The sequence below is a fragment of the Convolutriloba macropyga genome, chromosome 4 (genome assembly GCF_964194025.1).
Source record: "Convolutriloba macropyga chromosome 4, txConMacr16.3, whole genome shotgun sequence".
Taxonomy (NCBI): domain Eukaryota; kingdom Metazoa; phylum Xenacoelomorpha; order Acoela; family Convolutidae; genus Convolutriloba; species Convolutriloba macropyga.
This window is the reverse complement of record NC_134471.1, coordinates 18,088,751-18,102,223: the sequence shown is the minus strand read 5'-3', so window position 1 is coordinate 18,102,223 and position 13,473 is coordinate 18,088,751. Positions and strand designations below refer to the sequence as shown.

Below are 13,473 nucleotides of genomic sequence, written 5' to 3'. Positions count from 1 at the left end.
AAAAAAAGGAGAGCGCCTAAATAATAGCCGCTGAGAGGCTGACAACGGCTATTAAACCATATATAGAATAAATTTTGTGGCCGATGAGACAAAGTGACAATAAACGAATATCCAATACAGGTGAAAACCAAAAACTGAATACTTTATAAAAACGAAATAAATCAAATTAACAAAAAGCTCTCACCACTAAGAGCGAAAAATGGCGTCACGCAGGCAATTCAGTTGCCATTGCATGAGCAAAGGAACAAAAAGCAGATTTGAAGTGATTGTGACGTCATATAGTCGTATCAAATATCTTGGCGTACAAAAAAACAGCAGGACAAGTCCTGACACAATTCAACGTATTTTCAATAACTAGACAAAAAAATAGAACTGGAATGGACAAAAATGGATTACGAAAACCGCTTCAAAAATCTGATGAACAAATGTAAAAAAAGGTAAAATCGGAATCCAAGAGCCGCATGTGAAAAACACCAAACGAGAAAGCGAAGTTTTGTTCAAACATAGTTTTCCGACTCTGCTTTAAAATGAAAACGTTTCACGCAGCAAACCACTCACTTGTTTGCTCCACTTCCTGTTTCAGCGGGACCCAAATCATCACTTCAAATTGACTCCAAAAACCAAATTGGAGACTGTTCACATAAGAAATTATGTGAACAGACCTTAAGACAGCGCCTTAATACCGTTCAAATTCTTTTGTGTTGTTAGAAACCAAGAGCACCGCTAAGCTTACAGCTTCGCAGCTATAATGAAACATAGCCGGTAAACTTCTGGGGAATAGCTGCCATTGACCCGCTCGACAAAAATTGGGATTGAAACAAAAAGAGATAGAAAATGAGAAAAATTTTCTAAAAATCACTTTTATATTTGGTGTGCAAATCCTGCATATCCGGTTAGATTCTAAAATTACGCTTAATTCAGCTTTTAAACTGAACGCTATTAAGCATAACACTAATGCCAGCTCACAATCGCTTTAATGAACTTTGATAAGCTAATGCACTATGACTTAATGACCGGGCTTTACATGCTTATCGCGTTTCTTTTGATCCTTTCATCTCGCTCTTTTGACTATGACCTTATTCACATTGCGTAAATCCAGGCTTGAAATAATTTAAAAACCATTCAGCTGAAACAGTGAGTGAGGTAAGTCAGAAGTCAAGCTTGAAAATCGTGACTTATGTAAACAAAAAACGTGACAGAAAGGAAACGCGAATTAAAAAAACATAGGACAAGTCCTGACGTACAATGCAAAGCAATTTCATTGACTAAACAAAGACATAAAATGGACTATGAGTGAATTGGGAAAACCATTTCCGAAAAAAAAACAGATCAAAAAATTTAAAAAAAACTGAAAATCAATGTCAAAGTAGGTCTAGAATGAGCTATGAATGGATTGGGAATACCATTTAGAAAAAACCGAACCAAAAAATTTTAAAAAAACAGTAAAACTCAAAATGAAATGGCCAAATGTGTACAAAAAACCGAGACAGCGAGACTGCGAATTATTGTTCAAACACTGTTTTCTTACTCTGCTTTAAAATTAGAGGGAAAAAATTTCACGCAGCAAAACCACTCGCTTTTTCGCTCCACTTCCTATTTCGGCGTGATTAAAATCACTACTCCAATTTGACTTCAAAAATCATGAAAATGTGTGAACAGATCTTAAAAAAACAGGGCCCTAATACAATTCAAATTCTTTGATTTGTAAAAAAAAAAAGGAGAGCGCCTGAATAACAGCGTTGAGAGGTTGACGGCGGCTATTAAAAAATACACCAATTTCGGCGCACTTTTCAGCTGACTTTCAGCAGTGAACTGCCGGCACTTGAGTTCAGCTGTTGACACTTGTGAATGAGAGAAATTGAGGTTACGCAAAACAAAAGTTGAGGGCGTAAGGGTCACTCGAAAAGTCAAAACAGTCAAGCAAAAACTTGCTCAAAATGACCAACACGTTTTCATTAGTTGCCTCCAAGTTCGTTTGAGGGCAAATAAAAAGAACAACATTGCGAAATAATTGCTACAAATTTTTTCTGCGAGCAACTAAAAATTCCGCATATTAACATTTATTCAGAGTTTAGTTCAGCCCTACCTTTTTAACCCTTCGTCTGTCTCTGGGCGACAATTTATTTCCTCCCATTTTTCCAGGTACAGGGAGAGTAGCCGATTTCCGTCCTACAGACCTAGTAGATGCCATGCGCAACATCGAAGTGCCACCAAGATAGTCAAACTTTGCCATATCATCGTCTAAATAATTTAACAAATTTGGATCTTATCCGTTTGTACCCCCCCCCCCCAGTACGTTATGCACCCCCCACTCCCTGGGGGTGCAAATAATATGCACACACTAAGCTGGGGGCACAAACGGAAAAGATCCACAAATTTTCTGGAGTATTTGAGAATAACATTGCTGAATTCGTTGAAACGTTTTATTTTCCACACGAGTTTATTCGAAAGCTGATAATGAGCTACAAACAAGCTCATTAGACTTTTCGGGTGTCAATTATCATAAAGACCTATCACTATGTTCATCCTTGCTTATATTTTTCTGACTTCAAGATTGGCCGACTCATTTGAGCAGATTGCTCATTTGGATGTTTGCACAACGTTCTCTTTTGTAGTTTTCAAATACCACGTGCAACAATTTCGAAAAATTGTTTGACAGACCTTCATCTGACATGAGCCCTCCTTCGTCGTCTGAGTCATCAAACCCTCCGGATGCTGAAGTGTCTCTTTTAGCTGCCACCACAACCGAGTGCGTACCACCCAGTGAGAACTGAAATATGTACAAAAAATCAAATTACAAAACCCGTGCTAGTTTCCATCGAATGATAGTTTAGTCAGTGTCAAGTTTTTCAACCATCTTTTCAAAGATCTTAAGCGCTATTTGCGAGTAGGAACCTGTAAGAGACTGTGGAAGTCATCAGTCAATCGATGAGTTCTAACCCTCGTTACTAACCCCCCCCCCCCCCCAAAAAAAAAAACAGCTGAAAAAAAACGAAGTTATTCTACAACTATAAGCCATTAGTTCCTTTCTCTTAATAGACTACAAGAACGATGACAGCGACCTTTCTTTAACAGTTTCCATACTGTGATAGCTTCGGAAAAGAATGCTTACACTAAGAACTTTGAACTTTTTGAAGCGAAGAACTGGCACAGGATTGAACACATTTGCAAACTCATCTCCCACTTGGCACAACTTTCCATCTCTCCCATCTCCAAACATGACCAGCTGTCCTTTTTCTGAAGGAAAAGCAAAGCTGTCAAACACAACAAACTTAACATGCCAACTTTTGGATTTTCACAAAGGTTTTTTCATAAAATAAATCACAGCTGGTAAAATGCCATACAACAGCTACAAAACGGACCGCTGAGATCCCTTGTGAAGAATACCATTGACACAAAAGACCAAATTTTCAGTCCAAATTCCATGCATTATTGCTTTTCAAGAATTAGAACTCTAAAAAAATTTAGATTATTCTGGTGATCTCTATTTAGCTTCAATTAGAGTCAATTTCCTTAATTTAAAATCAAAAAACGACAGCAGATGTAAGATGTAATTTTTGTGAGTTAAGTAATGTTCGATCGAAAAACCAAATCACGCGATTGAGATTTTAACTCGTATCACAAAGAATCTCAAATGAAATCCTGACATCAATCTAGCTTGGGTATTTCAAATGACATCACGCACAAAACTTCAGCTGAGCAGTAGAAGTAACTGAAAACATTGCTGCAATCGAGGCTTGACTAAATGTTTGCAAAGATATGCACATTGCTATTTAAAAAGCTTAGCCAGAGGACTCGACAGTAGACTTCCAAGTCAATTGAAGACATCTACAGTCAGGCTCTACATAATCACTTACTTATTGAATATTTTAACTTTTTGGGGGCTATTAATTTACTGACTATTTGCTCCAAAGAAAGCCAAGGAAAAAGAAAAAGTATCAAACAAAAACTCTACAATGCGTGACTCCAAAACAACAATACAAACATAACTCGTGAAATGAACCATCAGGCTGACAACATCCTAAGGTAAAAGAATTCAACAGATAACAGAAAAGGCCATCTTTAGGCTATCTATAAGCCAACTCAGAAAGCCAAAGAAAGCCATTTTTAAGCCCTAAAAAATCGCCTCTAAGCACCAGAAGGCAGAATAATGTTGAAAACTTTTCTCGACAAAAACCGACAATATCAAGTAAAAGGCAGGTTATTTCATAAAACAAAAGGCCCTACAATTTTAGATAAAATGAATCAGATGCATCAAAACGATGAACAATTGATACAAATTTCAGCGGCTGGGTTTATCCAGCTGTTTTTCGGTACTATTTACCAAGAAAAGTTATAATATTGACCAATAGGACATGCTCAACTTATTTATTTTCCCAATTCTAGAGCAATAACTAAAGCACACAACTTACCATTCAAGACAGCCGTGTGATTTTCTCCACACTTCACTTGAATGCTCTTGGTCCTTCGCATATTCTCAACTAGCTTGGGTAGGTTACTCCTCATGCACTTTGGCCCCAAACCCAATTGACCGCTCTTCCCTGTACCAAAGGTGTACAGCTTGCCCGACTCTAAAATTGTCAAAATAAGATACAAAGACATCCAACTAATTTTGTACGAATTGCTCTCGACAGACTCCGAGGGGGCACCATTTTGAGCAACTTCAGCTGTGTGAAAGTGCGTATAAGCGGGGTAAAAGTTTTACTAAGCCTACTAACTGGTAATGACTGCCGTGTGTGTGCTTCCACAGCTGACATGATCAGCCGCCTCGTCCAATTTGAGGACACACTCAGGACTATCCTTCTGTTCCATCCTCTGATTGGATAAACCGAGTTGGCCACTCTCTGCGTCACCCCAAGTCCACAGCTTCCCAGAAACTGAACAAGCCAACTATGTAATCTATATCTATATATTAATTCGACGCCGACAGAGCCTCTGAACACCATGTTTAAGCGCCTATCTACGGCCCTTAAACACGGTGTCCGTAGAAAATGATATACAATAGTCGGGTTTGAACCTGGGTCTATGGGTTGAGAAGCGGAAGCACAATGAGTTGAACTAAGGAGAAGGGGGATGCGCATGGTTTGGAGAAGGGGGATGCGTAGGGTTTTATTAAGGTTATTGAGCGCCTATATACGCCTATCAGCAAAAAGTTTCCCCCGATTGAGAACTGAAACTGGACCTATGGGTTAACAATCCAAAGAATAAAGTGCTGGACCATAGTGAACGAATGTAACCGCAAATCCTACTATTAGATAACTGCTTTGCTCGTCGAAAAGCATTTTTAAGAGCATACTATATATTTGCTATCTGAGACAGCCAGTTCTCTAGATGAGGAAAAAATTTAAATTCGTATGGGGACCGAACCTAGATGAGTGGGGACGTTGGTCATGTACAGTAACCATTGGGCTATGGAATCGCATTTCTGTTGCATTGTGTAGCTATATATAATTCAACGTGGACACGGATATGCCGCTTTGCGAAATCCTTTAGTGAGAGGTGGGTTGTTCTTAAGCGTTGTTCATTTGTCTCTCCGTAAAGCTGTCTGACCCTGGAAAGCAGAATTAGGCTTACGGCTAAATTTCTCTAGATTTGTTTTCGACTGAACACCCTGACTGCTCTTTTAGCTCGTTAGCTGCAAAATTGCACGTACGTTTTTAACTGTTTATTTACTACTTGTTTTGCTTTATGCTTTTGTTCCGCTTAGCCTTTTCCTGTAGTACAATGAGGGCTCATCTTGTGCATTTTTGACAGTTTTGTTCTTCAGGCAACCTGAACTTTTTATCTGCGTAGGGGCCTTGACTTCTCTTATTCGCCAAGTTTCCAGACCGCCGCTTAGATGAGGTCTCTATTGACTTTCTAATCAGCAGATACTTCTAGGTTTAAAAACTGATTCTTTATCTGCGACCTTAAGTGTGTTTGACTCCCAAAAAAAACTGACGTCCTTGATTTACACATAGCCTGTCCCATCTATATATTAATCGCGTGAACAGATGAGGCGGCATGTTTTAGAGGCATCACTCAGCAGCATGTTTTAACAGTACTGCCGAAGAGCACGGTTGCTTAAGGTCATTGACCGATTAATGTTTCTAAAAGGTCATTGACCGAAAAATGTTACAAAAAGGTCATTGACCGAAAAGTGTTGCCAAAATGTCATTGATCTAGAATGTTGCAAAGAGGACGTGTCATCTACCAAAAAATACTTAGCCTGTAGCCGAAATTTCTTTGATAAAGAAAATGACAATAATTGGTGTTTCAATAAACAAAAATAATAGTGTCGAAAAAATCATTGGCCGGTTAGTTGTTCAGAAAAGGGTCTGTGCCTGAAAACCTTGTGATACTGAAAAGGTAAAAGACCGAAATTGTGTCAAGACAAAGAGGTTTTATGACTGCAAAAAAGTTTTTTGTTTTTCCTTGTCAAAAATTTGTGGTTGATGAAAACGATTGTCTTGAAAATTTGTGTAGGAAAAGTCACTCACCGAAAACGTCAAGGATTAAAAGGTGGATGATGGAAATATGTTTTGTCAAAGCTTCACTTTACGAAAGTTTTTTTTATTACAGAAGAATTCAACGAACAAAATTTGTGAAGTGTGAAACCCCCAAAAGGTGCCGTTGCAAAAACCAAAGTTAGGTGCCAAAATTTATATATGACAAGACTGAGGTCTTGAAATAAATACAAAAATCTCATAGCGACCAGTAGAGGACTTTTTCATATTAAGGGCTGTTACTAATAAATTTTTGCATACAAAACTTGGCAGGTATATAATTTTCTTTAATTTTTTCGTGGAAATTTTTGTTGGTGTCATTAGCCAGCCCTTTAATTCAGTTCTGTCATTGTTGACTTATTAAAAAAATTCGCAAAGGCTTGCCAACGATTCCTTTATCGGCACTTTCCTCGTCTTGGACACATCTATCTTGTTCTCAGCAAATTCATCCTTTTTATGAGAACCGGTATTCATTGTTTCGCCCAGGATCTGTTTTCTTTTCTCTTTTGAACTGTTGTGTCTCTCCCGCTCTTCAGTTTCTTTCTCTGTCTTTCTTTTTTCTATTTGGTGATCTATTTTTTCTGCTCTTTAAGAGCTTTCTCTATCTGTGTTTTTTTCTTCACTCAATTTTTTGCTTTTTGCGCTCGCTCACTATCTCGCTGTTCTTGTACTTTCTCTCTCCCTGTCTCATGATTTTGGCTTCTTTTTGCTGTCCCATTTTCCTTCATTCTATCGCTGTCGTTTTTTTTCTTGCGTTCTTTCTCTCGCTCAATTTCCTTTTCCTTTCTCTCTTTCTTTTCTTGATTCTTCAACTTTTTCTTTTCTTTTTATTTGAATGTTTTTGATTCTTTTTTTTGTTCCCCATTGTTTTTCGTACCGTTGGTTTCTGATTTTCTTATGGTTTTTGTTGCATTGTATTCTTTCCGTTCTTTTCTCGTCATTTTTGATTTATCCTTCTCTTCTCGTTAATTCCCTTTTCGTTTTTGTCTCCCGCTGGCTTTCTCCCAGACTCTTGTTTTTTTTTGTTTTCCTTCACTGCTTTCAACCTTCTTTTGTTTTCTGTTTTTGTGTTCTTTTCGTATTTTTAATTCTTTTTGCTCTCCGCTCCGACTCATATACCTGCTGCTGTCGATCTCTTTCTCTCCCTCCTTATACCTCGTTCTATCTGTTATGATTTTTTTAATGCTCTGTGAGAACGTCTATTACTCTTAACTCGCGTAAAACCTTTCTTTGACATATTTGGCTCTCTTTATTTTTCGCTGGTGTCTCCAAAGTGGTTCTGCAAAGAAAATCATTAAAACGATTGCATGTACACCAGTTATCACGAATAAGTTTTCAATGAGAATATCAATACTTAAAGTTTCAAGATAAGATGCATTCAGATAGCCTTTACGGACCTGCTAGTAAAGTTGAAATATGCGAACGTTTTAAGTTGACTAGACTGAATGCTCAACATCAATGACTACATTGATGCTCGCAACTGATGCTCAGTTTTGCGAACGTATGATAACTTCACAACTTTATGGTACAGAATATACATCATTCGGTTTTAAAATGTCTTCTCTTTCGTCTACGATGGCACTTACCAGATTTCAGAGTAATTTCAACAAAACTTTGGAGAATTCTGAACAGATAGATGTGGCTATCAAGCAAGTGGAGAGAGCGCTGATAGAGGACAGAATCGAGACTGTTGACGTGGCTGCCATGAGAAAAAGAGTTAGGGATTCTTTTGGAGAGGTCAAGAAGCTGATTCTGAAATTAAATACTTCTGCTTTATTCTTTATTGGGCTCAACGTTAATCCAAAAAATTCTCGAATCGATTACATTACGGGAATCGATTACCTTACGGGAGATAACGATTTGTCTCTCTTCCCAAGAAAAAAAAGCGAGGAAGTCCATAGCTGACGATTCTGGGGCTGATGCGATGAAGGGTAACGAGCGGAATGCAGATATGCCGGCTAACGTGGAGTGTGAGAAGGCCGACGCTAAAAAGGCTACTATAAAGCGAGGAAAGATGAATCTGGAGCCAAGCAAGGGGCGTACATCGAAGAAAGCTCCTAAAAACAAAGCTCAGAAGTGTGGCGAGTCTGGTGCTTCGAAAACATTCGCAACGCCAAGCCAGAATGTTGCCGATGTTCCAATTTTCGCACCTGATAAACCAGTTGACACGAAGACGTCTGATGCAACCATTGCTCATGTCAAAGTGGAATGCAAAATTAAGAGTAGAAAAGGGGGTTCCACGAAGACAGACAAAGAAATTTCGCTGAAGGAGAGTAATTCTGCGATTGCTTTGTGCTCACGGAGACGAGTTCAGTTGGAGAAGTGAGCGCTGAACAAGACAAGGTTCTGACCATTTCTACGAGAGGGAGAGTGAGGGTGGTATCTTGACTGCAACCTGCTTATAAAAAATGATTCCACCGCCAAAAAATTTTTCACACGAAAATAGTCCTTGAATGACATGTGCCGATGCATCACAGATATTGACAATAAAGATTCTTTAAGTAAAGGTCAATTACCGAAAGGCAATCGAAGATGAAGAACTGTCCATTTAAATGATAAGAAAAATGATTAAAAAAGTTAAATTAACTAGATATAAAAGCAACATGGTCAAGCTTTTGTGTAGCGCTTTTAAATTCTCAACAAAGTGTTGCGATTTCTTTTCTTTCTTTTGTCTTTCCGTATATCTCTTCTCTTTCGTTTTTTTCTTTACTTCTTTTTTCTTTCGCTTTTCTCTCTCTCTCTCTCTCTCTCTCTCTCTCGCTTTTCTTCCTTCGTTTTCTGTATTCCGTTTCTGTCTTTTCTCTCTTTTGTCTTTCTTTTCTATGTTTCTTTCCTCTCTTTCTCTCTCTTTTCTGTTCTTTTTATCTGTCTTTCCTCATTCTTTCTCTTTCGTTCCTCTCCCGCTTCTCTATAGTTTCCCGTTTCTTTTTCCCCGTACTGTTTTTCTTTCCTGCTTCTTTCTTTTCTGTCGTTCTTTTCTCTGTTGCTTTTTGTCTTTCTTTTCTCTTGCTTTTCTCTTTTTCTTTTCTCTCATTGGTTTCTATCTTTTTTTCCTTTCTGTTTCTTTGTTTTCTCTTTCTGTTTCTTTCTGTTTTCTTTCTCTCTGTTCTTTTTTCTCTCTCTTCGTTTATCTCTTGCTTTTCTCTTTTCTGTATATCCTGTCTGTCTTTCTCTTGTCTTTTTTCTTCTGTCTTTTTCTCGCCTTCTTTTCTGTTCTTTTTTTCTGCCTATCTTTCTCATTCTTTTGTCCCGCTTTCGTTCGCTCTCGTTCCTCTCATCAGTTTCTCATTCTCTCTTTTTTCTCTGTCTTCTCTCTCGCTTCTCTTTCTTTTCTGACTTTCGTTCCTGTCTTTCTTTCTCTTTTTTTTCTGTTCTTTTCTGTCGTTTCTTTCTTTTCTCGCTTGATTTTCTCCCCTCCTTTTCTTTCTTGCCTTTCTGTCTTTCTCTTTCTCTTCCTTTCTTTTCTGTTTTGTTTCTTTTCTTTGTCTGTTAATTTTTCTGTCTTTTTTTTGTTTTTGTTTTTTTTTTTCATTTTTTACCTACTTTTTTTCTTTTCTTTTGCCTTTTTTCTTATCTTTCTCTCTTTCGTTCCTCAATTTCTTTTTTTTTCTTTAGTTTTTAGCTTTTTTTCGCTTTCCTTTCCGTTTCCCAGATTTTCTCTTTCTTTTGTGCCTTTCTTTCCTGTCTTGCTTCCTTTTATTGTCCTTCATTTCCGTCATTTTTTGTCTCTTTCTTCCTTTTTTCTGTTCTTTTTCACCTTTCTTTTTTCTATTCTTTCGTCCTTTTCTCTCTTTCCTGCGCTTCTTTTTTTCTCTCCTTTTTTCTCTTTTGCTTTTCTCTTCGGTTCCTTTCTGAATTGCCTTTCCTTCTTTTCTCCGTTTCTCTTCTTTTTTGTATTATAATTAGTTTCTCTGCCTTTTCTTTTCTGTCTTCTTTCTCACCTATTGTCTCTTGTTTTTCTCTTTTCTGTCTTTCTTTTCATTCTTTTCTCTTTCCTTTCTATTTTTTTCCCTTTGTTTTCTCTTTCGTTTCTCTCTTTTCGCTTTCTTTTCTCTTTCCTTTCAGTCTATCTTTTTAGATCTCGCGTTTCTCTGTTTTCTCTCTTTCTTTTCTCTCTTTCTTTAGCGTTTTCTCTTTTTTCTGTCTTCTCTTTAACCTCTTTCTTCTCTTCCTTAATTTTCTCTTTCGTTTCTTTTCTCTTTCTTTCTTCTGCCTTTCTCTCTTCTGTTCTTCCTTTTCTCCTTTTTTGGTTTTCTCTTTCTCTCTTTGTTCTTTTTTTTGCATTTGTTTCTCATTCTTCTCTCTTTCGCTCCTCTTTCGTTCCTATCTTTTGTTTTTTTTTCTTTAGTGTTTTGGTTTCTTTTTCCTTTCTTTTTTTCCTTTCTCTCGCTTTTCTTTCTTTTACTTTTCTTTTCTCCATCTCTTTTCTCTGTTCCTCTTTTCTGCCTTGTTTTCTTTTGTCTTTTTCTTCTCTTTCTTTTCGCTTCTTTTCTTTCTTCTTTTCTGTCTGCTTTATCCTTCGTTTCTTTCTATTTTTTCTGTATCGTTTCTTCTTTTTTTCTATCTTTTTCTCCTTTTTTCTCTTGCTTTTCTCTCCCTATTTTTTCTCTTCTTTTCTGATTTCACTTTCTTTAATTTTTCTTTTCTATTTTCTCTTCCCTTTCTCGGTTTTTGTGTCTTTCTTCTCTCAATTTCTCTTACTTTCCTGTATTTCTTTTGTCTTTAATATCTTTCATTTCTTTCTTTTCTCCTCTCTGTCTATATTTTCATCTCTTGCTTTTCTTTCTTTTTGTCTTTTTCTCTTCTTCTTTCATCTCTTGTTTTTTTCTTTTTCTCGCTTTTTGCTTTCTTTTTCCCTCCTTTTCTCTTGCTTTTCTTTTTCTCTTTTGCTTTTCTCTTCTTTTCTTTCATTTATGTTTTTCGTTTCTCGACTTCTTCTCTGTCTTTCTTTACTTTCTTTCTTTTCTGTCTTGATTTGCTTTTTTCGTTTCTTTTCGTTTGTCTGTCTTTTCTTTATCTCTTTCCTGTTCTTTTCTTCTGCCTTTGTTTTCATATCTCTTTCTTTTTCTGCTTTCTCTCTTCTGTTCTTCCTTTTCTCCTTTTTTGGTTTTCTCATTGTTCTTTTTTTGCATTTGTTTCTCATTCTTCTCTCTTTCGCTCCTCTTTTGTTCCTATCTTTTGTTTTTTCAGTGTTTTGGTTTCTTTTTCCTTTCTTTTTTCCTTTCTCTCGCTTTTCTTTCTCTTTTGCTTTTCATTTCTCCTTTTTCTGTCTTACTTTTTCCTGTTCTTTTCTGTATCGTTTGTCTTTCTTGTATCTTTCTTTTCACAGTTTTATTTTTTTTCTGTTCTTCTTTTCTGCCTTGTTTTCTTTTGTCTTTTTCTTCTCTTTCTTTTCGCTTCTTTTTCTTTGCCCTTCTTTTCTTTCTTCTTTTCTGTCTGCTTTATATTTCGTTTTTCTCTTTTTTTCTCTGTATCGTTTCGTTTTCTTTTTTTCTATCTTTCTCCTTCTTTCTCTAGCTTTTCTCTTCCTTTTTTTTCTCTTCTTTTCTGATTTGATTTTCTCTTTAATTTTTCTTTTCTATTCTCTCTTTCCTTTCTTGGCCTTTTGTGTCTTTCTTCTCTCATTTTCTCTTTCCTTCCTGTATTTCTTTTGTCTTTAATATCTTTCATTTCTCTTTCTTTTCTCCTCTCTGTCTATATTTTCATCTCTTGCTTTTCTTTCTTTTTGTCTTTTTCTCTTCTTCTTTCATCTCTTGTTTTTCTTCTTTTTCTCGCTTTTTGCTTTCTTTTTCCCTCATTTTCTCTGGCTTTTCTTTTTCTCTTTTGCTTTTCTATTCTTTTCTTTCATTTATGTCTTTCCTTTCTCGATTTCTTCTCTGCCTTTCTTAACTTTCTTTCTTTTCTCTCTTTTCTGTCTTGGTTTGCTTTTTTCGTTTCTTTTTCTCTTTTCCCTCTTTAATTTTTCTTTTTTGTCCTTCGTTTGTCTGTCTTTTCTCTTTCCTGTTCTTTTCTTCTGCCTTTGTTTTCTTTTTCCTCTGTCTTTTCTCTTTCGTTTCTTTCGTCCTCTTTTCACTTTCGAATGTTTAAGCTCCGTATCATCGCATGTTATAAACGCTCCTTAAACTTGCAGCCTAACGTAGAATATGAGTTGCGGTATGCCACCATGCAGAATCTCATTATCTGTACAAGTCTTAGCGCTCCATAAATACTCAAGATGGCAAAGCCGAAAACGTCGTTGGACAAAAAATTGTTGGCAGTAAGGGTAATATACACAAACCAAGCACATCGGTAGCGAAACGTAGTACCAATTGCTTTTGAACGAGGGGCATATCTTCTAGCCCCGGGTGGTACAAAAAATCTGCATTTTTTACCTTCTATTCTTTTAAACGATTTTCTTGTGATGCTTTTGCGGGCCTGCTAGTAATTGTTAAACAATCAATGAGTACTACACTTCCAAAACTGTTGTGCATGTATAAAATATCAACATAGACAGTAAATTGCCGAAAAATAGACGCCATTGACTAACGACTCAAATTTATTTTCTAATTTTTCTTAGCGTCAACTTCCACGTGTTCTAATTTCTTCAGCAGTTTCATTGAACTCTAATGAGTTAAGGACCATATTAGAGGTAAAAATGGTCATTAAAACCGTTATCACCAATTTAAGCAGATGCTTACTACAATATGGAACCTGAGACAGTGCATACCACCTCTGCGGACCAGAAGGTAGACAAAGTAAATTTAAGAAAAGAATGACAAAAAGAAGAAATTTAGAGAAAATCGATGGTATCAAACGATTTGGAAAATAAATGCAATGATAGCCGTCATCTAAACACGTAGCTAAAAATAATCCATTTACCGCAAATTATTTAATTTTTAGAAACATACAAAAACTTCTTTGAAACAACTAAACGATTAATCTGCAAGGGGAACAAACGCAAGAATGAAAAATTCACTAAATTTAAATCGGAACATGGTCAGAACTCAAA

General features: G+C 36.6%; 1 protein-coding gene across 1 annotated transcript in view; it reads right to left on the bottom strand.

The window, feature by feature from the left end:
• LOC142338008 (uncharacterized) overlaps positions 1-13,473 on the bottom strand; it is a 95,065-nt gene that overhangs the window by 54,276 nt on the left and 27,316 nt on the right. The window contains exons 7-11 of the mRNA XM_075387642.1: positions 4,719-4,877; positions 4,413-4,571; positions 3,113-3,237; positions 2,662-2,770; positions 2,087-2,241 (exon numbers count right to left, since the gene is read on the bottom strand). Coding sequence (XP_075243757.1) covers positions 2,087-2,241; positions 2,662-2,770; positions 3,113-3,237; positions 4,413-4,571; positions 4,719-4,877 — 707 coding nt within the window. The remainder of the gene's footprint in view (positions 1-2,086; positions 2,242-2,661; positions 2,771-3,112; positions 3,238-4,412; positions 4,572-4,718; positions 4,878-13,473) is intronic.